The 22,248-nt window shown below is 41.0% G+C and overlaps 1 protein-coding gene across 2 annotated transcripts in view; it reads left to right on the plus strand.

The window, feature by feature from the left end:
• LOC139914660 (ATP-binding cassette sub-family C member 4-like) overlaps positions 1 to 22,248 on the plus strand; it is a 36,135-nt gene that overhangs the window by 6,907 nt on the left and 6,980 nt on the right. For both annotated transcript variants that reach the window (XR_013507590.1, XM_078291038.1), the window contains exons 7-24: positions 504 to 629; positions 3,091 to 3,340; positions 5,740 to 5,847; positions 8,841 to 8,930; positions 9,119 to 9,310; positions 11,829 to 11,923; positions 12,214 to 12,300; positions 13,659 to 13,755; positions 14,068 to 14,262; positions 15,241 to 15,378; positions 16,681 to 16,718; positions 16,844 to 16,947; positions 17,063 to 17,209; positions 17,974 to 18,053; positions 20,839 to 20,989; positions 21,204 to 21,323; positions 21,507 to 21,617; positions 21,947 to 22,047. Coding sequence is in view for 1 of the 2 variants with exons in the window: in XM_078291038.1 (XP_078147164.1) it covers positions 504 to 629; positions 3,091 to 3,340; positions 5,740 to 5,847; positions 8,841 to 8,930; positions 9,119 to 9,310; positions 11,829 to 11,923; positions 12,214 to 12,300; positions 13,659 to 13,755; positions 14,068 to 14,262; positions 15,241 to 15,378; positions 16,681 to 16,718; positions 16,844 to 16,947; positions 17,063 to 17,209; positions 17,974 to 18,053; positions 20,839 to 20,989; positions 21,204 to 21,323; positions 21,507 to 21,617; positions 21,947 to 22,047 (2,230 nt within the window). In the remaining variant the exon portion in view is untranslated. The remainder of the gene's footprint in view (positions 1 to 503; positions 630 to 3,090; positions 3,341 to 5,739; positions 5,848 to 8,840; positions 8,931 to 9,118; positions 9,311 to 11,828; positions 11,924 to 12,213; positions 12,301 to 13,658; positions 13,756 to 14,067; positions 14,263 to 15,240; positions 15,379 to 16,680; positions 16,719 to 16,843; positions 16,948 to 17,062; positions 17,210 to 17,973; positions 18,054 to 20,838; positions 20,990 to 21,203; positions 21,324 to 21,506; positions 21,618 to 21,946; positions 22,048 to 22,248) is intronic.

Here is a 22,248-nt window from a genome sequence, read left to right on the forward strand (position 1 = left end):
AGAAGGGTCAAGTTATGTGGTTGTAAAACAATCTGAAGCTTATTATATGGCCTCTAAGGAGAAAGCAAGAACTGCGGGCCAGGCCTGCCTTTAAATAAAAAACAACAACAAACAAACTTATATCCACCCTGCAGATACGTTACTTTCTATAGCTCCATGTGTGTGATTTCAGTGTATCACTAGGCCTTGTGGATATAAAAATAGGACCTTCGTTGCAAATGTTCTAGTTGTTAATGTTCTATCCTATCTAATAAAGGCTTTTTATTATTCAAATCCATACAAGTGCCTGGACTTGGATTTTTTTATGGCACATATACCATTGGTGGTCATAATTCTGACTTTTTTCGTATCGCAATTCCCTTCCAAGAGCACATGTGGTAATGGAATAACTGAAGTGCTTATAATTAACATCTCATTCACATTTGAAGTTCTGACAAGATTGTTATATGGTAAATGATGCCTCTTTTAGTAAGTCAACCTTAATTTTCCCCCTTCCTTTGCAGGAGTAAGACGGCTGTTCTCACTGACAGCAGAATTCGCACAATGAACGAAGTGGTGTCTGGGATTAGGATCATCAAGATGTACGCCTGGGAGAAACCATTCGCAGCTTTGGTCTCTGAGGTCAGAAGGTAAAAACATTCAAAGGCTTTCTATTGTCAACTATTTTCTTCATGGTATGAGTAGTTTTCCCAAGGGCGAATAAGTGATTAAAGAGGTATTGGGGTCATTGTAAGTGTTTCCTGCTCGTTTCCTGTGTTTTCATATTCCTCATCATGTTGCTGTGAGCTGTAAGTAGTTATGATACACTTGTTTTTCACTGTTTACACAAATCCAATTTGTACCATTTCAATCAAGTAGTGTTCTTTTTTTATTTTGGTGCCTTTCAAGAATATGCCTCATTAAGAATATGAATTTAAAGAGTTCCATGATGTATGCCTGAGTATTTGCATGATTTTACACCACTTCGTCTATATTAAACTGTGTAGAAAAGAGAGACAACGATGTGGTTGACATGCAACAAAGGTGGAGGGTAAGACTCAAATTCACAACACTGCATGATCACTGTGAATCAGAGCTTTCTCACCACTACCCTTCCTGATGACTGTCCTAACCAAAGACCAGGGTGGGGAATTAACTTTGTGATCCACTCAGCCACTCATACACATCAACATTGGTGGCCACAGGTTTGATTGTCCTGGAGCAAGGCATTGAATTCCTGCCTGCTCCAAAAACCTACTTTTACTGCATGAAGTATGGCAACCGAAGTTCCCTGAAAAATAAGCTGTTTGATCATGCTAGGTCCTGTGTGGCTCAGTGGGTAGAGCATGGTACTACAACTGCAAGTGCTAGGAGTTTTATTCCTACCCATGCTAAAAATATATACACAACACATATAAAGGCACTTTAGATAAAAGCCTCCAACAAATTGCATACATTATTTTGCCCATTGGCGACAAGAATATTGGTACCAATTTCACCTCCATGCCTCTCATATAAAGCTCAATCCGGTGCATATACACATGCAAAGCATCTCAAAAGTAAGGAAAAAGACGTAACTCCCTTTATTTCTTCAAACAAGCCTGGTGTCTCTAGTGATGGTTTGGCAATTGTGGCCACGCCTCCAGGCATGCACACTTATGAAAGTGGCAATATGTTAAACACCAGTGTAATCTATGGTGCTGTGCCTATGACCAAGCGCAAAAATCAAGCCATTCTTAGTTACCTGTGCTAAAGTAAAATTGGTAGAGTCGGATCAGTATCCTGCTATCCCGACACGCAAATCCTGAAATCATAGTGAGAAAATCCTTACTTCTCTGTTTAGAAATTCATGATCTGTTCAGTTGAACACCTTTTAGTCTTCAGTTCAAGTTGCACACTTCATGGTTGGTGTCAAACTTGGCGCATCAGGCCAGGTGTCAACTGGGTATCACTACTTACTCACGTACAGTGCACTATGAGGTACAACACTACACATGACCACAACCAAAACACGGCTTGCTGAAGAAGATTGTGGTTGTTTTTTGGTTTCATTTACTGAATTAATATCAGAACCACAATCATTTAAATCACTGAGCACAAATGTAAAACTGGTGCAGAGACATATTGACAACTTTGATAGTACATACTGATACACATGGTACGTCGACATCAGGACCTTATATGCAGTGCAAAGGGGCCATGTAAGACATACCATGTATGATGTATGCTGTACATATCGCTCTACATGTATATATTCAGCAGTCTATAGCTGTGTCCGTTTGTGCAGTATGGCCTACAATATGATTTCTGTAGAAGAAAGTGTAGTTTGTGACATTACAACAGCTATGGAAAACACAGGGGCAGGCAGAGGCTCATGAGTAGACAGGTGCAGGCTTAGGTAAACTTTCAATACCATTGTGTGTTTGTTTTAGCCCCTAACACTTTGTCAATATTATTGTCATGCTTGGTGTCATCCAGAGGCACAAATGTCTGACAGCGATACATTGCTCTGGAAACAGACAGGGAGTATAAGAACCCAAAACCAAAAATCCTTAAGTGTTTCCTCGAGCTTTATCTAAGATAGAGTTGACAAAAGAAAAGAAAGAAAAGCCAAAATACACACATGGAAATTTCCCCTGCCTTCACTGTGGTAAAATTGAATAGGATATAAGAGTGGCAAAGCAGCTTGTGCAAAGACGCAATTCTGGTGGAGAAGATGTGGCAGGTTAAGGATGGAATGGCATGTGGGATAAGATGGGTGCAAAAACACAGCCAACATGAGTGGAACAGTGCTTGTTCAAGATTATAATGTCTCAAAACGTTTAGTGGTGGAACACATGGAAATGTCTGGAGCTTTTCTGCGGTTCTTTGTATAGCGTCATATCAGCCATTCAATTAATCAAACCATCTGTCTTTTATATAGCGCATTTCGTATCATTCAAGGTTCTTCAGAGTGATTAAAAAGTTTAAGGATGAAATGGGCCATGAGATATACAGTTAATATACAGTTATACACTGCTGGAAAGCAAGAGATATAAAAGTACTTAAGAGAAATATAAATCCTAATCTCTGGAGCCTGCATGTAACTTTTGGCGCTCTGTGTCTCATTAGGAAGGAGATCTCCATGATCATGAAGAGCTCCTACCTGCGGGGCCTCAACATGGCCTCCTTCTTCTCAGCCAGCAAGATCATCGTCTTCATCACCTTCACCCTCTACGTGCTCCTGGGAAACACTCTGACGGCCAGCCGTGTGTTTGTGACGGTGTCGCTGTACACCGCCGTGCGACTGACCGTCACCCTCTTCTTCCCCGCCGCCATCGAGAAGCTGTTCGAGTGCCGTGTCAGCGTCCGCAGGATTAAGGTACGGAGGCGGCTCGTGACTCGGAAAATTCAACACAGAAGTTTCCAGCATTAACTTGTACCTTGTTTTTTAAGCTTCGAAGGCGGAGGTGTCACTGTCAGAGGTTTTGTTTTGTAAGTCTCAAACTGCTGTCATCAGGAGTGTAATTGCATACTGTATGTTCACACAATTAGCTGTTGACACACATTCATGATTTACATGATCTGCTAAATGGAGACAAATATTTACTCAGAGAATCCGATCAAACAAGACCAACTCTGAGTTTCCTACATTTTATGTATGTTATCAAGGCTTTCAAATTCACTAGCATTGGCTTGAGACTGATAGTGATTACGTTTGCATGCAGCCTCTTAATAGGATTATCTGCCTAACCCGAAAAAAAATTGTGTTAACTGTTTACATCCGCAAGCGTGCACATGGACACATGGGCAAATGTTGTGCACAGTGCTCTGTTCATCTTTTTCTTGTATTGCAAGTCTGCTGTTGTGGAATTGAATCAACAAGACACTTATAATTATAGTCATTTATTCAAAGTGAAAAATCACAGTGGAATGCAAATTACAACACATAAGCTGTTGCTGATCCTGTTACAGTTATGTGTGCACACAGGAGAGGAGAATAGTTTCTCTCCCTGTACTGTCTTTAGCAAGGTCTTTTTATACACGCAGGGTGGTGATACAGTCATCATGAGAGAAAAGACAAGGCTTAGAAGTCCAAAATAAAGGTCACCAGTGTGATCAAGGGAAATCAACCAAAGGGAAAAGCAATCAAGGGAAAAACGAAGAGTATTCTTTTTCAATCAAACAAAGTTTAGCAATATCTTCAACACTGCAAACCGCTATAAATTCGTCTGCGGTCACTACCTTTGCACAGAAGCATCTGACATCTGACTGCAAACAGGGCAAATGTTGCATCCAACAGGACGACTAATGAGGTCTAAATCGTGCAGTGCTTCAAGTACCTAACCTCCATCGTGTAAACCAAATATTTACTCATAACCAAGCACTCATCTGATTTTACCAAACTCAGGCAGCTTGTCGCCTGGAGTGTGGATGAAAAGCATGCGTCAGGGCTTCATATTAAAACCTTTATCTGATTCAAGGCAACCAATTTATTAGTTTTTAGTCAAAGGCTTTCCCCAGCTCTTTAAACAGGGTTGAATTTTCAATCGGACTATGATTAGTTTGGTCATTCTAACTTAATTAATTATTTGGCTTTGTGTAAACATAGTCACAGAAAACCTTTTGAGTATACAGACGTGTACACACACGTGTACACACATTGATATATAACCTGCATGTTTCTAAACATCAAATTCCATTTCTCATGTTTCCTCATTTGTGAAAGGTAGAGGTAACAGAAAACATCCTTTCTGTGTCTGTGATCACATTGGAGAGCTAAATCCACGTATTACTCTACAAGTGACAATTTAAGTAAGAGAGCATTGATTATGCCTCTTTGTTTCCATTTTAGTGTGTGCACTTTTGTAGCACTACAACTTGCTCACTTGACCTTTATGCTTTAAGTGGATGTTGTTGTGTTTTGTTTTTTACTGCACCAAGGACTGTGGCCTTAGCCCCCTGAGACAAGCATGTCTGCGCTCAGAGCTTTTAATTAGACCAGCGTCTGAGAAATTACTTTTGTTATAAACAGTATATATTTTTTAGACACTTATGGACATGCGCATGTTTGAAATGCATATCTATCTATGCAATCAAATGGTAAAGACAATAAGGGGGATGAAAGGGTCATTAAAAGGAAAAAAAGAAAGACTTCCGTGCTCGGCTGTACTCTGATCTCTCACTGAGATCAGAGTACAAGTCACTAAGCTCTGCTCAGTTCATTCAACAAGTTTCCATGGCTGCCGCGCTCACATGGCTTCATGTTGAAATGATAGGAATGGCATGGCTCTGCCAAGGCACCACCTTCCCATATTTTTCCCCCCTTGTCTTTGTCTCATAAGGTTGTGCAATAATTTTACATTAGTAGCACGTCACTTTCCTAAAGTGCAGGTGATGTCTTTACAAGCTGTTCCAAGTTTAATTTTAGACCTGCCGACCTGGCAGTTGTGTGTGGATGACGGTGTGAAGTTACCGCTCAGCCTGATCACTCGCCCTACCAGTGCAGTCAGCATATGACTCATTTAAAAAGTAGCTAGATTTATATTGTGTGCCTGTTGCATAATGTTGTTGAGAGGATTTTGAATGTGACTCATTATTATATTGATGATGATGATTTATCTTATGATGTCACTATAAGTTACGTAATGATATGCCGATTAGTGACAAGGTAAGTGGTTGGTGGTTATATACATATGTTTTTGGATAATAACCCTTTGAACCCAGTACTTATTCTATTCTATTCTATTCTATTCTATTCTTTCCATCTTTACAACCCAGGAGTTCTTGCTGCTGGATGAGATCACGAAAAACAGTGCTGTACTGCCGCAGGAGGAGAGGATGGAGGCCTCTGTGGAAATCCAAGACCTGATCTGCTACTGGGACAAGGTCAGATACTGGCTGGGTACACACTCATCTCTCGTGCACAATTTTTGATCATCGGTGAACCCACTCCAAACATCTGTTTTCTGTTTTTGTTAGCTTACTTTGATGTTTTCAATATTGACTTTTACATATTTTGCAGTCTTTGTTGTCAGCGGACTGTAAAACGGTTAATAACTTGTAATGTTAAAACAAGCATTGAGACTGGTAGCACTGCTAGCACGTTAGCCGTAATACACACATGGCACGAATCTAAAAATGTCTTCATGAAAGCCAGATGAATCTACTAAGATGTCGTGTTTAGTTTAGTTTAGTTTAGTTTATTAAGATCCCCATTAGCTACAGCATTGCAGCAGTTATTCTTCCTGGGGTCCACAAAACAGACTTTACATGGTGACAATGCAACCATTACACTTACATCATAACACATAGCATTACAAAATAGACAGGACAAAGACTAAGACACACAGACAAGACAAGCTCCTGACAATCAGAATATATGAAATAGTCTGTTTCACTCCAGTGTCCCCAACACATTTCAAATCATAATACGGTCCATTTCACACTAGTATTCAATACAATAATCAAAATACATTAAATTAGTCCGTTTCACTCCAGTTTCCCGGTCCACAACCTCAGACCCTCCACGGCCACAAGACACATCAACACAATCAAACTCATATTTGTATTTTATTCAAACTTAGCCAAACTAGTTTCTACATCTTTTCAACGTCTCTAGTCAAAAGATGCTGTTTTAGTAAAATTTTAAATCGAATTTTACTGTTTTCTTGTGTGATATGTCTAGGGAGTAAATTCCATTCATGCATAGCTCGGTACATGACCGTTCGTTTGATTGCCTTTGTCCTTGCTTTTGGTAATGTAAAATTTCCTCCTATAGCATGTCTGATAGTCATGTCTATCTAAACTGAGAGATAAATTCTTATACAAAATAAACAGAGTTTTTGTAACAGAGATATTTCTGATAAATACAAGTAATGAATAGAGTAATCTGTTATTAACAAATAACCAAGCTAGACAATTATGCATTGCAACAACATTCGTTCTGTATTCACAACGGAGCGTTATACGCGCTGCTGTTTTGTACCATTTGTAATTTCTTTATCTTATCCATTGTTGCATTAGACCATACTACTACTACTTTACTTTATCTTATCCATTGTTGCATTAGACCATACTACTACTACTTTACTATCTAAGATAATTCCCAGGAGCTTGGTCTCCTGGACTTGGTCAATAGACACATCATTTATGCAAAGATTTAAATCTAGTTTTCTACTAAGAGCGTGGTTTCAACCAAATACAATGCTATTTGTCTTAGAAACATTTAGGACCAATTTGTTTTTCCTTACCCATTCAACCACTGATCGCAACTCTAAATTTAAAACCATATTTAACTCATTGGCTATGAATGCCGACATATATATAGTTGAATCATCCGCATACATCGAAATTTTGGCCTTATGTAAAACAAGTGGTAAGTCATTTGTGAAAATGGTGTACAGCAATGGCCCAAGACAGCTTCCTTGGGGCACTCCACACCTTACAGTTTTAACATCTGAATAGCTCCCATTACAAAAAACGATTTGTGTCCTGTTAGTTAAATAACTCTCCATCCATAATAATGCAGACTGAGAAAAGCCATAACATTCTATTTTTTTCAGTAATAATTCATGATCAATAATATCAAATGCTGCTGTAAAATCAAGTAGTACAGCACCCACTATTTTCTTCTCTTCAATTTCTGTCAGCCAATCATCAGTCATTTGAGTCAGAGCAGTAGCTGTTGAATGCCCTTCTCTGTATGCATGTTGAAAATCAGTGGTTAAATTATTAATAGAAAAATAGCATTTAATTTGTTCACACACTATTCTTTCCATCATTTTACTTAAAACAGGCAATAAACTTATAGGACGACTATTTGATCCAGAGAATGGTAATTTCCCGTTTTTAGGCAGTGCTATTATTTTGGCAGTTTTCCATTCTTGTGGACATAAACTTTCAATGAAACTCTGGTTAATAATATGACAAATAGCAGGGGCAATTAAATCAGCAACCAGTTTAAGAAGTTTCCCGTCAAGGCCGTCAACACCTGGTGGTTTATTTTTACAAGTTATTAGCATGTTTTCTACCTTACTTATACTTACTCTGTCAAATTTAAAATTAAAATTTTTACTTTTCATGATTTGATTTTTTATTAATAAATAAGATATTTCATTATCTATTTTTGGCATGTTATTCCTTAAATGATCTACTTTACCTATGAAATAATTATTAAAGTGGTTAGCGATATCTGCTGGTTTGGTGAGGAAATTTCCTTCCGTCTCTAAGAAAGATGGAGTGGGTTTGGTGTTCTTGCCCATTAGATCATTCAGTGTATTCCATAATTTTTTACTATCGTTTTTAATATCATTAATCCTATTTTCATAATACAGTTTCTTTTTCTTCTTATTTAACTTCGTAACAAAATTCCTTAATTTACAATATATTTGCCAATCTGATTTATAACCAGATATGTTTGCTATTAATTTTGCTTGATCACGTTCCACCATATACTCCTTCAGCTCCTTGTCTAACCATGGTGTTCTGACATTTCTGACAGTAAACTTCTTCAGTGGTGTGTGTGTGTGTGTGTGTGTGTGTGTGTGTGTGTGTGTGTGTGTATGCAAAAAAACGACTCCCAAAAGTATGGGTTTCCATACATGGCAAACCCAGCATGTGAATAGTGGCATCATGCAAAACTATTACACTGAACTTTAACTGAATTTTGCATGTTAACGTTGTAAAAAGGGTGAATGTCGCTACTAAACAGAACACACCATGTTTATTGTCACAGTGAAATAAACTTCACTTTATTGCTTGTTTCTTGCATCTTGCTGCAGTATACAGGGTTAATTTTCAATCTGTGTGGCTATAGGTGCATTATTTGTGGATTATGTGTGTATCATATGCCTTCAATATTTCTTTTACGCCCCCTGCAGAGTCTGGACGCTCCGTCTCTGCAGAACATCTCTCTCACTGTGAAGTCGCATCAACTCGTGGCTGTAATCGGACCAGTGGGGGCTGGAAAGGTCAGAGGTCACTCACTTTGTAACTTGTCTTGTCTTCCGGCCTGTTGGTTCGTTGTCAGAAGACAAGAAGGAGAATTATTGAGACTGACACTGGTTAAGTGGCTGATGTGTGAATATTTACAAAGGAGAAAAGTATTGAACGTCAACATTTTTGTGAGATCTTTATCTTTGTCTACATGTCCCACCAGTCCTCCTTGCTGAGCTCCGTCCTGGGAGAGCTGCCTCACGACAAGGGGGTGCTGAAGGTCAAAGGTCAGCTGACCTACGCCTCCCAGCAGCCCTGGGTTTTCCCTGGAACCATCCGCAGCAACATCCTGTTTGGCAAAGAGCTGAACCCCCAGAAGTACGAGAAGGTGCTCAGGGCCTGTGCCCTCAAGAGGGTGAGAGACATATCAGAATGAATTTGCTTTTATTCGCAGTATAACGGGTACAACAAGTACAACTGGTGTACAAGGAATTTGACACGGGCAATTGGTGCTGACACATTACAGTATGGTTACACAATACAGGATTGACACGCTAGGTGTAGGAAAAAAATCAACATGACTTAAGATGTGCAGACAAGATGTACTTTATGAAAAGAGTCTGAACATTAACGCATTGCAAATTCAAAGCTGAAGAACTGTTTCAGTATAACACCAATGGCATAGTTGGTGACAGTAGTGAGGAGGGTAGTGAGTGTCCAGTAGTGCATTCTGGTGTCCCAGAGGGTCCTAATCATGAGGCGGTTGAGCAGAACCGAACCAACTGGAGAATGCTGTGTGGTATTGAAGGTGTAAAGTAGCAAGGATCTGCCAGTGCTGTAAAGTCACAGATGTAGAAAGTACAACTAGATTACTAGATAGCCTGAATAAATGACATTTATGTGATGTGTAGATTAAAACGGGATCATTGAGTCTGTCAGTCCAGGGTGGTGTGTGTGTGTTTGTGAGTACGGTTTGTATGCAGTGTGTATGTGCATGGTAAGACCATGCTGGGGGGGTACTGATGCACCAGAACTGTTTTTAATAAGCAATAAGTAAACTAGGTGGTTTCACTTCTTTGCCGTTTCCTTGCTCTGGCGTTGTGGATCTTTAATGGAGGGCAGCAGGCAGCAGGCTGCCACCTCAGCCGCACAAATGACACTCTGCAGTCTTGTCTTGAAGTGGGAGGAGGCAGAGTCATACCAGACTGTGATGGCTAATCTGAAGATGCTTTAAGTGATGGATTTGTAGAAATGGACCAGAATTGCTGGTCTGAGTAATGGTGGTACGTTGATGATGGTCCCCAGGAGTTTAATCTACTTTGCTGTGTTCACAGTAGCGGCTTTGGTTATCAAAAGGAAATGGATCTGTGGGTTCTTGCAAGTCAAGGTTGTTGGCACACTAAGGGCGCATTCACACCAAGCATGTTTGGAGCGGCTTCCTTGAACTCTGGAATGTTTACTCCTTTAGTTTGGTTCCTTTGGGCAGGTGAGAACAATGCCATTCCAACTGGGGTGGCACCAAATAACCGCACTTCTAAAAATACGAAACACCGTGTCTCGGTGTGGTTTGTTAGAAGTGAGAACTTCATCGAACCAACAGGAAACGACCCCAAAATGTGTGATTTTGTGAACATAAGGAGACGGATGTTGACATCGGAAAGCCAGCAGTTACTAGCATAACCAAATGAACTGAGGGCAAACTGCAGCATCAACTGATGCTCATATTGAGCCATTTCTTAATGTGTTCTTAACACTAGAGAAGGTAAATTATGACAAAGAGCGCAGACAAGTCCATCTTAGCTAAAGTTATAGGGACTAGAATCGCTGCAGTATCTCTAACCTGGCGTGATGACAGATTCCCAAAACTTCTGTCCAATGAACAAGCTACTTCCAAGTGACTTTTGTTTACAATCCCTGGTTTACTTGTAATTTGGCAGTGTGAGCCTGATGGCAGTCCACCAATCTGGACACACCTCTCAGTTGGACTTGTCATTGTCTTTTAATTGGGCCCCATTTAAGGTGGTGTTGTCTGTGAACTTGAGCAGCTTGACCGAGGGGTCACTGAAGGTGTAGTCATTGGCGTAGGAGTGGAGGAGTTCAAACTGGCTGGACTTCCACACAGAGTTTACAACACAGGTTATACAACACACACTTATCCTTGTATTTGGATTCAGCAAGTTTTATTGCCTGAATCATTTTTTTTTATTTCTGCACCATAACCCAGGTACACATTTTTAATGCAATCACATGATGATGACAGTCACATGACTAGCAGCTTTGAGTTCAAAATGTGCTGACTCAGTGTGATAGAACATTTTCAGAATGCTTCCTTATTAGCAAAAACTGTAAAGCTAATTAGATCAGGCATGTTGGATTCACACCGCCGTTTCTTCTCTTGGTGGAAGACGATCACACCTGACAGTCTGACTCTCCACCTCTGCTAGACATTCTCACCTTAGACTTGTTCACACATCTATGTCTTTATTATTCTGAACCTGGTGTTGCTCTGTACAGTGGTAGCCTATTTTGAAGTCATATAATACATCTTTATCTTCTCTTTTCTGTTGGTACTGCAGAAATTTGCAGGAATTATGCAGACATGTCCAAAACTTGTGTCACTCAAATTGCTGGCTGCCAGACTATTTCTTTGACCGTCAGACTACTGAAAAGGGAACACTACATATTCAATACATTTAATACAGTACATTTTCTAAACAATTCCTTTTGGGGCAGTGCAGCAGTGTCTGTACATTATCCAATATTAACATGTGCATGATTGTTGGGGCAGCTGTATAATGCAGTGAGTAAAGACTGAAGATTTGACTAGGAAGATTTGTGTACCTTTTATCAGTCTTGCATGTTCACTGTGATCTCTCTTGTGTTGGTTCTTGTTGTGAGTTGTACAGTATTTATACTCAGTTGTCTGTGTGTAGGACATGGAGCTGCTCCCAGACGGAGACCTGACGCTGATCGGGGACAGAGGAGCCACACTCAGCGGGGGGCAGAAAGCTCGTGTCAACCTGGCCAGGTAAGACAACAGTCAGAATTAGACCTGTATTTGTTTTAATCCACAGTAACACATGGGTGGGGTTTACTGCTTCGGGACATTTCAGATGCTGTTAGGTTTGTTTTGACTCAATGCCACACACTATATTGTTGAAAATGGCTAACCCCACCCATCTAGAACTTACTTATCAAAACACACACTTAAGAATAACTGGTCTGGTAAGATATACTCTGGCTAAGAACTTCCACATTGATTAGTGTCTAAGTACTGTTGGTAGACACTGAAAAAAATGTGTGTGTGTGTGTTATCAGAGCTGTGTACCAGGACGCCGATATCTACCTCCTAGACGACCCTTTAAGTGCCGTGGATGCTGAGGTTGGGAGACACCTCTTTGAACAGTGAGTGACTAAAGGTTACAGAACGAGCCTCAGGCACTGCCATAGAGATATTCAATACTGTAGAACAACTCGCACTCAATTAAAGCTTTTGTTCATGTGTTTTTATGAGACAGTTGGGTGACCTTTTCAGCAAAAACACTGTTCTTCACAATATGTGGCCCATCCAGTTTGCCAAGCTTGATCCTGTACTTGAACTCCAATGACTCGATCAGTCTCCCTCTGTAGTTCTTGATTGTGTGTTCAAAGTACAGCACCTGCTTGGGCGCCATCCCAACTTGTATTTACCTAACTGTTGTCCCACTGAGCGATCATAAATCAAGCCAGTCAAGTGAAAATGATTGATAAAGCACTTCAATCAAAATTAGTGAGTCACAAGGGGCTTTACAGAGAAACAAAGGACTATACAAATACAGACCGAGACACATTTTAAGATGGGAGGCCACAAACTTGTGCATGTATGTTTTTGTGTACACAATGCATGTAGATATGAGAGCACCAGGTTTGTCTCCCGTCTCACACACTCCTAAACCACAACGTTGGGGGATTTATTTCACCCACCAAACCGGAAAATACTGGAGTGTTCTGCTCACCACCCAGTGGAAGTCTGCTTCAAAGCTGGAGCGGAAAGTGTTCGGCATCAGATCAAAGCAGTAGAAAAGCCTTGTAAAAGCGGACTGGGAATGTGTCTGGATTGTTTCATAACGTGACCTTTCTCCTCCCATTTTAACTTATTGTTGGTCTCCCTCATATATATATGAATTCATCTTATTATTGTTGTAATAGAATTTTCAATCAGTTGTTTCCAGACAACAAACAGCGCCAGCTTGTAAGTAGATTTGCTCTGCAACAAAATTAAATATCAGTAAGAACACTGGGAAAATAAACTGTGTCAAGTATGTCAAGACCAGACGGGTCAAGTCCAGACCCTCAATAAGGCATTTACCTAGCAAGATCAAGAAAAAGTCACAGGGAAATGAAGTGTTATTGTACTTAATTATAGCCATGTTGGGAAGGCTAGAAGTCAGACAGGAAGAGGAGTGGCGCTGCTACTGTCAGGCAGACAATGGAAACAGGGTCCTAATCTTCCTCTTACATAATACACTCCCAGATCTCTATGCAATAATAGTGATAAGGAATGGGAAGGCACACATAGATTTAGTAAAACTTGTTTGCACAAGCTTTGGGTTTGGTATTTAGGATTTAGTTTCTGTCTTTATACACTGCACATTTTAATGTAAATATTTAATGTAAACATACAAGGGATTGGCTGCTCTGGCACGGAGATGTACTGTGTAATCTCTTTTAATTAGGTTTGTGTTGGTGCTGAAATTTGACCTGATCGCATGTCTTTGTGTCAGGTGTATCTGCGGCCTGCTGAAGAACAAGCCTCGCATCCTGGTCACCCACCAGCTGCAGTACCTGAAGGCAGCCGACCAGATTCTGGTGCTGAAGGAGGTTGGTGCCCCTACAGAGTGAAACATCCCCTCCATACGCTACCTTTTACCTTACTGTATGTCCAGTATGTACACTCTTAAAAAGGATGTGTCTGGCACATAGTTGTTTTACTTTATAACACAATGTATTTTGATAGCAATATCAGCAGTTGCTGTTAACGTGTATACGTTTCATATATATTCCTAAACCATAAACACATCTCAAAATCTCGTGCATACATGGTCAGATAGTGTTTAGGTGTTAGTAGTGGTATGTAAACACAAACGCAGATGTGCAGGGTATCTTAAGTGTATGTGTGTGTGTGTGTGTCAGGGTCACATGGTGGCACGCGGGACCTATACTGAGCTGCAGCGCTCTGGAGTGGACTTCACCTCCCTGCTGCAGGAGGAGGAGGAGCAGCAGGCGCCTCACGACATCTCCGCTCGGACCCGAACTCTGTCAGAGAACTCTGTGCTTTCCCACACTTCCTCTGTGCACTCGGTCAAAGACGGAGGCGACCAGCTACCGGTGTGTACAGCATCTGTCCTCTCCCTCTCTGTCTTTGCCTCTGCCCCTCAGACTGCAGGTCTATATCAGAAGTGAGTCACAGATACTTGTAGAGCCGAGACCTGTTGCAGCTGAGATGCATTTTGACTAGCAGGGTCTTTGTTTAGAATTAAACTGTGCTGCCTCCATTTCTCCAGAAGTGGGCAGTGCTTACCAGTCTGTAATGAACACTAGTGGTACTATGTAAAAGTGTCTTGGAACAACCTTATTGGAGAAATATCACACTGATGGCATGCTAATATGCTATATTATGATAATTTTTTAATAATTCCAGTGGGTTTTTTTTAAGTTTGTGCCAATCGTCTAGCTTGCCATGTCGTCTCCATTCTTCCTGGTTTGTCTGTACAGTCAGTGTAGTTGGAGATATCAGCGCTCGTTTTCCTCCTTCAGAAGAAGCCGTGTCCTACCATTCAAATTGGGCCTTAAATTGTTTTTGTAAAAGTTTCTCTGTTGTATCGTTATTTCGTTGTACCCAAGTTGAGTGTTTTCATGTGGACAAAACGTTTCACCAATCGCTGACATCCTTTGTTATTAAATTACATTACTGCTTACTGCTACTCTACTACTCAGTCACCTGACACCCACAGGAAGAAATGGAAGTCTCTGCCAGGAAATAATCCCTCCAAACATGTTGCCTTACAAACTTTGTTGTCACAGGCTAGGTTTGACACCATGAAGTTTGTATTTTCTAATGATGGAAAACGAGTACATTTTATTTGTTAATTGTTATCTTATTACAAACAGCATGCATTGCAAAATGATTGGAGGAAAAACTAGACATAAACAGTAATGAATGGGCTGTAACTATCTAAATAACTCTAAATGAAACCAGTATTCTCCTTTCTAAAAGAGGCTTTTAAGTGTTTTTTGTGATAAATGAAAGCTGTGCACAGTGATCACAGTGCCTGACCTTAACTCACCCTGGTCTGCTCCATCCAGGCAGAGCCGGTGCAGACGGTAGTGGAAGAGAGTCGAGCGGAGGGGACCATCGGGCCGCGCCTGTACGTCAAATACCTGAGAGCTGGAGCCAGCGTTATGATGCTGCTATTTGTGATATTGGTCAACCTGCTGGCTCAGGTAAGCTTACGGCACAGCACCGTTTCCCCACTCACCATCACTGACAGTCCCAATAAGTGCTTGTTCTTATGGGTAATGCACAGTATAGCACAAGGTTAAGTAAAGGGATAAGGTGTTGGTTTAACCAGTCGCTCCCAAAGTGGGGTCTGGGGGCCTTATCGGGTCCTTGAGGGGGTTTCAAGGGTCCCCAGCAGAATGAGGAATAGTTTAATTTCACTATTATTTCACCTGCTGCATTTTAGCAGAATGTATAAGGATGGTTTTTTTGATTACAAGTTTCACTGTCCTCTCCCCACCTACAGTATACAGGTATGCAATTCATTATTAAACCATGAGTAAATGCAAAAATCTTTGGGACCGAATCTAATCAGTTGGACGTCTGTGTTTTAATGAGAGTCTACCTGTGGGTCATGGGCATGAAAAAGTTATGGAGCCCCTGTGTTAAACAATTTGCATGGACAGCGCTGAGGTGAGAGTGTTTCATCAGAGATGAACAGTGTCATTTTTAAAACTACCACTTTCACTGGAATAATTGCTAAACACTGCTGACCTGGACATTTTTAGCAACCTGAAACCCCATTTGTTCAAGCCATTGATTCAATAGTAGTATGTGGCTGAAACTGAATGCTCAGATGTTGTGAGCACATTAATTTAGAGCAGTTGTCAGTTGCATCATCGGTGTACAGTTATGCTGTAAATTGAACGAAATAATGGTCGCCCCCTCCAGAATCAAAAATTGTCCCAGGCTATGGCAGAATTAAGCAATATGTGCATTATGGTGCAGTATTGTGATAGATGGTGTTAGACCTTATTCAAAGCTGTAGAATTGGTTCTTGGCCACTCACAATGTGCAGCTGCCTGTTACATAATTCAATTGCAACAGCTCTTGTGCAATAAAGAAGTTAGGAATGAGCTTTGGGTGAGGAAGCGCCATCCGGCACACGGAGCCCTGTTCATTCCTCTGTCAGCAGGATGAGTTTCAGCTGATATGACTTCCTATGGAAAAGCAGCAGGAGGAAACCTCAGAATATGGAAACTTGATATTATCTTGCTCCACCGACCCTCAGGGCTTGAGTAAAAGTTGGGGGGGGAATGACAGAGGAGACAGAAATGTGCCTGGACTTGAGCCAGGACTCTCAGCCCACACACCCTTCATGGAATTGTATTTGTCATTTTGTAATCACTGTAAAATGGGATTACAAGAACTGCAAATATTTTATTGACGTTTATGAAGTTTAAAGAAATGCAATGTTACGCATGAAGGGATTGCATACACTTACATGCCTGTTTCTTTGTATGTAGTCAGCATACGTTCTTCAGGACTGGTGGCTGGCTTACTGGTAAGAATTAAATTAAATTTTACAGATTCACTTTAATCTCCTGTATTATTACTTTGTTCACAGATCACCACTTTTGCATTGATAACTACTTTTTTTTACACTAACATATTGATCATCATCATCAGGGCTGGAGAGCAAGATAAGCTGAGTGTGAACAGCACCATCATCAATGATGGCCACAACATCACCAAAGTGCTGGACATAGATTTCTACCTGGGCATTTATGCAGGTAATCTGAAAATAGACGGTGACATTATCTACTCTGCAACTGTTAACATGCCAACTGTATATCTGTGATTTCAATAGCGTATAGGAGAATATTCTGCTGGTTGTTGTTTTTACAGGTTTGACTGCAGCCACCATCATTTTTGGCTTTGTTAGGAACTTTCTGCTGTTCAACATTCTGGTGAAATGTGCACAGTCTCTCCACAACCGCATGTTCAACTCCATACTCCGCACACCTGTACGCTTCTTTGACATCAACCCAATCGGTAAGAAAAAGTTAAAGCACAAGCTCCAACAGCATGTTGTGAGTGACTTTGGTGTTTCTTGGTACGCTACTAAAAAAAAATCATGTTTACTCTGTTTACTTGCAAGCAGTAGCCTAATCAAATTATTGATCTCCTCTGTTATGAGAGTCATTCTATTAAGAAGAATTATACATGTGTAAGTGGAAAAAAGAATGTTCCATCAATTTCAATCGTTGATTCAATCGTTAATTATTGAATACTTAAACTGAATCAGAAACTGCAGTTCTACTTCTCCTGTTATCTTTGTTTCTCTTGTGTTGCTTTCTGGACGTTGCGCTGTAAGTATTGCTGAAAGGCATGAATGCTTGACGTTATCAAAGACAGTAGCTGTAAACAAGTAAACACAGCGAAGTAATGTTGGAATTGTCAACTTCTGAGAACTCGTGAAAGTAGTATGAATGCTCCAGTCATGGGCTTTATCAAAGAATCATTTGTTTACATGTGAACAGTGACTACAGTATGTCTACAGTGCCAAGAAAGCTGTGATTTTTGAGGGAAAAAACAATTTTGATGCTGAAATCAGAAGATTCTCCAATTTTCTGTTACACAGAAAGAAATATATATATATTTTTTTAGCACTGCCCAAGTTATCAGTTCCATAGGTTTAATTTTAATGTTTTTTTTTTTTTTTTAAATCATATTCTTTGAAATAATCACACAATCTAAGATAAAGTGGAACATCTTTCAGAACTTGACCCCCGTTTCTCTCTCCTGTTGTGCTCCAGGAAGAGTTTTAAACAGGTTTTCGAAGGACATCGGCCAGCTGGACTCCAACATGCCATGGACCTTTGTGGACTTCATTCAGGTGAGGGACCGATCTCACACTGCTAGGATGGCAGCTAATAAGAGCTTCTACACCAGGGGTGGCCAACCAGTCAGAGACTAAGAGCCAAAAAATTGCTGTGGTACTGCAAAGAGCCACATCATGTATATACACAGGCACACAAACGCACTCCCTCTCTCACACACACACAGAATGAAAATCTAACAATTTACAATACCTTGCAAAGACAGAACATCTTTTATCTTACCCACACACACACACAAGCACACCTACCCTCACAAACACACACACACACACAGAATGAAAATCTAACAATTTACAATACCTTCCAATAACAGAATATTTTCATGTGCCAAAAGTTTTTCTCTTACCATGCATGTTGCTGCTTTTGACTCAGTGGGACTTCTGGCATTCCTTGCCTTCAACAATCCTCTTTAAATCTGGCTTGTATTCAGTTGTGGCCACTCGAAGCAATTCTTTCACGTGTGTCAGTAAGAACAGATCGATGCTTTGATTTCACGTGTTTCAGGGTAGAAAACACAGACTCACAAACGTACGTTGACCCAAACATTGAGAGTAGCTTGAGCGCAGCCCGTTTGACATTGGGATATTTTTCCATTGGCACAGTTTTCCAGAACTCAAGGGTCCCTTCCCTCAGAACAGATTTCAGTCTGTCATCCTCAGAAAGTTCAATCATCTCCATCTGAGACGTTGCTTCGTCTGTGACTAGCGGGGCTTTTAAACAGTCCGTCTCCGCAGTAAAAGGGTCAATGAGGAAAGTAATCTGTGGCCTTTTCAGCTGTAAATCATGGAATCGGGCCGCAAAACTTTCCTGAAGGTTTTCAAGCAGTGTTGCATATCGGGCTGTTTCCATTTTCAGGGCGGTTGCTTGTCCGCTTGCTTTTAGTAGAGAGGGAAAATGCGCTAATTCTCCCCTTTTTTTTTGTGTGTCTTAAACAGCTTGAGTTTGTTGACAAACGCGAATACACTTTGCACCAGGTCTGGCAGCATTTTTAACTTCCCCTGTAGATCCAGGTTCAGTCTGTCCAGATGACACAGCATGTCTACCAAAAAGGCCAAATCCAAAATCCACTGGGGGTCCGAGAGCTCAGGATATTCCTTGTGCTTCTCTTCCATGAACAGTTTCACAGCGTCCAAAAGATCAAAGAAGCGAGAAAGCACTTTACCTTTAGAAAGCCACCTCACAGTACAGTGGAGCGGCAGGTCTCCGGGAAGCCCTTGGTCGAGTTCAGCAATGAGATTCTTGAATTGTCTGTGGTTAAGAGCATGTGTGCGAATATAATTGTCGATTTCCATCACGGGCTTCATGACATGGTCTAAATTCAGCTTTTTAGACACCAATTGCTCCCGATGAATGATGCAGTGGAAAGTCCAAAACTCAGGAAATGTGTTGTCAGCTTTACAGAGCCCCACAAGCCCGTTCACAGATCCGACCATAGATGGCGCTCCATCCGTGGCTATTGCCGTTAGTTTTGGTAATGGCAGATTTGCTTTCACAAACACATCTGTCGTTGTTTCTTTCACATCGATGCCATGGGCTCTGTCCTTTAATGGTACGATATCAAGGAGTTATTCTTTTATTACACAATCTTCTGAAACAGACCGTGCAAATATTGCCAACTGAGGCTTGTCTTGTATATCACAAGACTCATCCAATGCGACCCTGAAATACTCGCATTTTTGAAGATCAGAATGTAATTGTGATTCAATGGCATTGTTTATGTCCAATATTCTGTGTTCAACAGTGTGGCGTGACAGTTGGACGTCTGATACCATTCGTTTCAGTTTGTCATTTTCTGGAGACAAGATTTCAACAACATCACTGAGGCATTTTTTTACAAACTCGCCTTCATTGTATGGCTTTTTAGCACGGGCAATGTTCCACGCCACTTCATATGATGCAAGCGTTACTGTCTCCGAATGCTTGGCAAATTTTCGGAACAACTGAGTCTGTTTTTCTGCCTGACTTTTCAAGGTGTTTAATTTGTGCTTGCGAAGTTCAGTACCTTTCGGGAATTCCTGAATGATTCCTGAATCGATGTTAGCATGGAGTGAGCTGAAATGGCGCTGTAGATTTGAAGCCTTGAAATGTGCTAATGACGTCTGGCATATCAGGCAGAATGGCATGCCATTACGTTCAACAAAAAAATATAAACTCTCCCACTCTTCTAAAAACATCCTGTGTTCGTCTTCATATTTGCGCTTACTTTTACATTTCCCTGGCCACCCCTGTTCTACACAGAAAAACCCCCTGACCTCTTTGGAGCAAACTTGCCAATCCTCCTGATTTCCCCAGGACACTCACGATTTTCATGCCCCAGGGGCTCATTTCTCCCGATTTTCTCAAATATATTTCGATTAAATCTGAAAATCTGCCTATATTACTACTACTATATATGTTAGAAATAGTAACACAAATGATCTCAGCCCGATACCGTCACTGCTGTTTCCGATGCAGTCTCTGTGGTTATGTATTGGCAGTTCTCACTTCCAATTACTTCTGTCTTAACTGAAAACACCGTTTGGCAGACTAGACTGCTTGTGTTTTGGCTGTGAGTCAATGAGAGTCTCACATTCAGACCAATACCTTTTTTTTTCTAGCTAACAAGCTGATGTTATCTGAACACAAAATCAATCAGACGTGGCAAAATGATCAGTTCTCAGGCAAAAACAGCACAAAAATTAACCCTGTCTGTTCAGTTCTGTTGAGACAGCCAAGATGCACATTTAGAAACACAGTCAACTGAAATCCCTTATTAATAATTTTTTTTTTTTCCCTGAGCAGGTGTTCCTGCAGATTCTTGGGGTGATCGCTGTGGCGACGTCGGTGATCCCCTGGATCCTCATCCCCGTGCTCCCCCTCCTCCTCGTCTTCCTCTTCCTCCGTCGCTACTTCCTGCAGACCTCCAGAGACATCAAACGCCTGGAGTCCACTAGTGAGTGTGTGCATGCTTTCGTATGCATGTGGGGATCTTTTTTTTTTTTAAAGCCGCAAGATAAAAGCCTCTGTAAATTAGGAAGGCAATATAAAACTATTGAGATGAATGATAAAAGACTATATGGCCATTAAAAATATGGGAGGCTTTTCAACGTGTTTCACCCTCCTGTGTCCTCTCCTGTGTCCTCTCTCCTGTGTCCTCTCTCCTGCAGCTCGGAGTCCAGTCTTCTCCCACCTGTCTTCATCTCTTCAGGGCCTGTGGACAATCCGAGCCTTCAGAGCAGAGGAACGCTTCCAGAAAACCTTTGACGCCCATCAGGACCTGCACTCAGGTTCTGCTCAGTTTCCGTCGCAGCACTTTTCAGTCCATTATTTAGGTTGGACTTAAGAAATATAGGAATTTAGAAAACACCTAGGGGAAAGAAAGATGAAGCTTCTTCCAGATAGTTGATATGAAGCCTGTGTGAGCTGTGGTACTAGTTTTGGTGACGTGTTTCCCCCTGTCCCCCCTGCAGAGGCCTGGTTCCTGTTCCTGACCACCTCTCGCTGGTTCGCTGTCCGCCTCGATGGCATGTGCTCCATCTTTGTTACCATCACCGCATTTGGCTGCCTGCTGCTCAGAGACCGTAAGGACACTTTTTGTATGCTTTTTTTCCAGTTAAAACATTGGCTTTGTTCAGTCATATGAAATCATCAAGAGCAACCAAAGTTTTGATCCTAAACAATAACTGTAAGCACTAATGTCTCCTGCCACCAAAGAACTATATGTGCGTGCCATAGAACATTTCTTTGCTTGTGGATAATAATTTGCTCTATTGAGAAGTGGGGAAAAAATCTAATCCAAGGGCAGTGGATGTTGGAAGTGGAGTGCTGGTGAATTCTTGTCGAATTGGGCAAGTGAATGTTGTCTACCACAGTAAAATAGCACTTAAATGCTTCTTGTTGGTCCTGTTAGAGCTGGATGCTGGAGCCGTGGGCCTGGCTCTGTCCTACTCCATCACACTGATGGGCATGTTCCAGTGGGGCGTTAGGCAGAGTGCAGAGGTGGAGAACATGGTAAGATATTCATATCATCTCAGATTTTTGTCATCCAGGCCCCTAGCCTTTGGAACGCTCTGCCTGAAGAGTTTAGGCTGGGAAATACAGCTTTTTAAATCACAATTTCTAAAAAAAAAAAAAAAAAAAACTTTTTTTAAGTTTTCCCAAAACTTATTTGTTTTTATATCCTTTATTCTCATATTTGTTTTAAATTCATGT

This window comes from Centroberyx gerrardi, chromosome 21, assembly GCF_048128805.1.
Source record: "Centroberyx gerrardi isolate f3 chromosome 21, fCenGer3.hap1.cur.20231027, whole genome shotgun sequence".
NCBI classification, from domain to species: Eukaryota; Metazoa; Chordata; class Actinopteri; order Beryciformes; family Berycidae; genus Centroberyx; species Centroberyx gerrardi.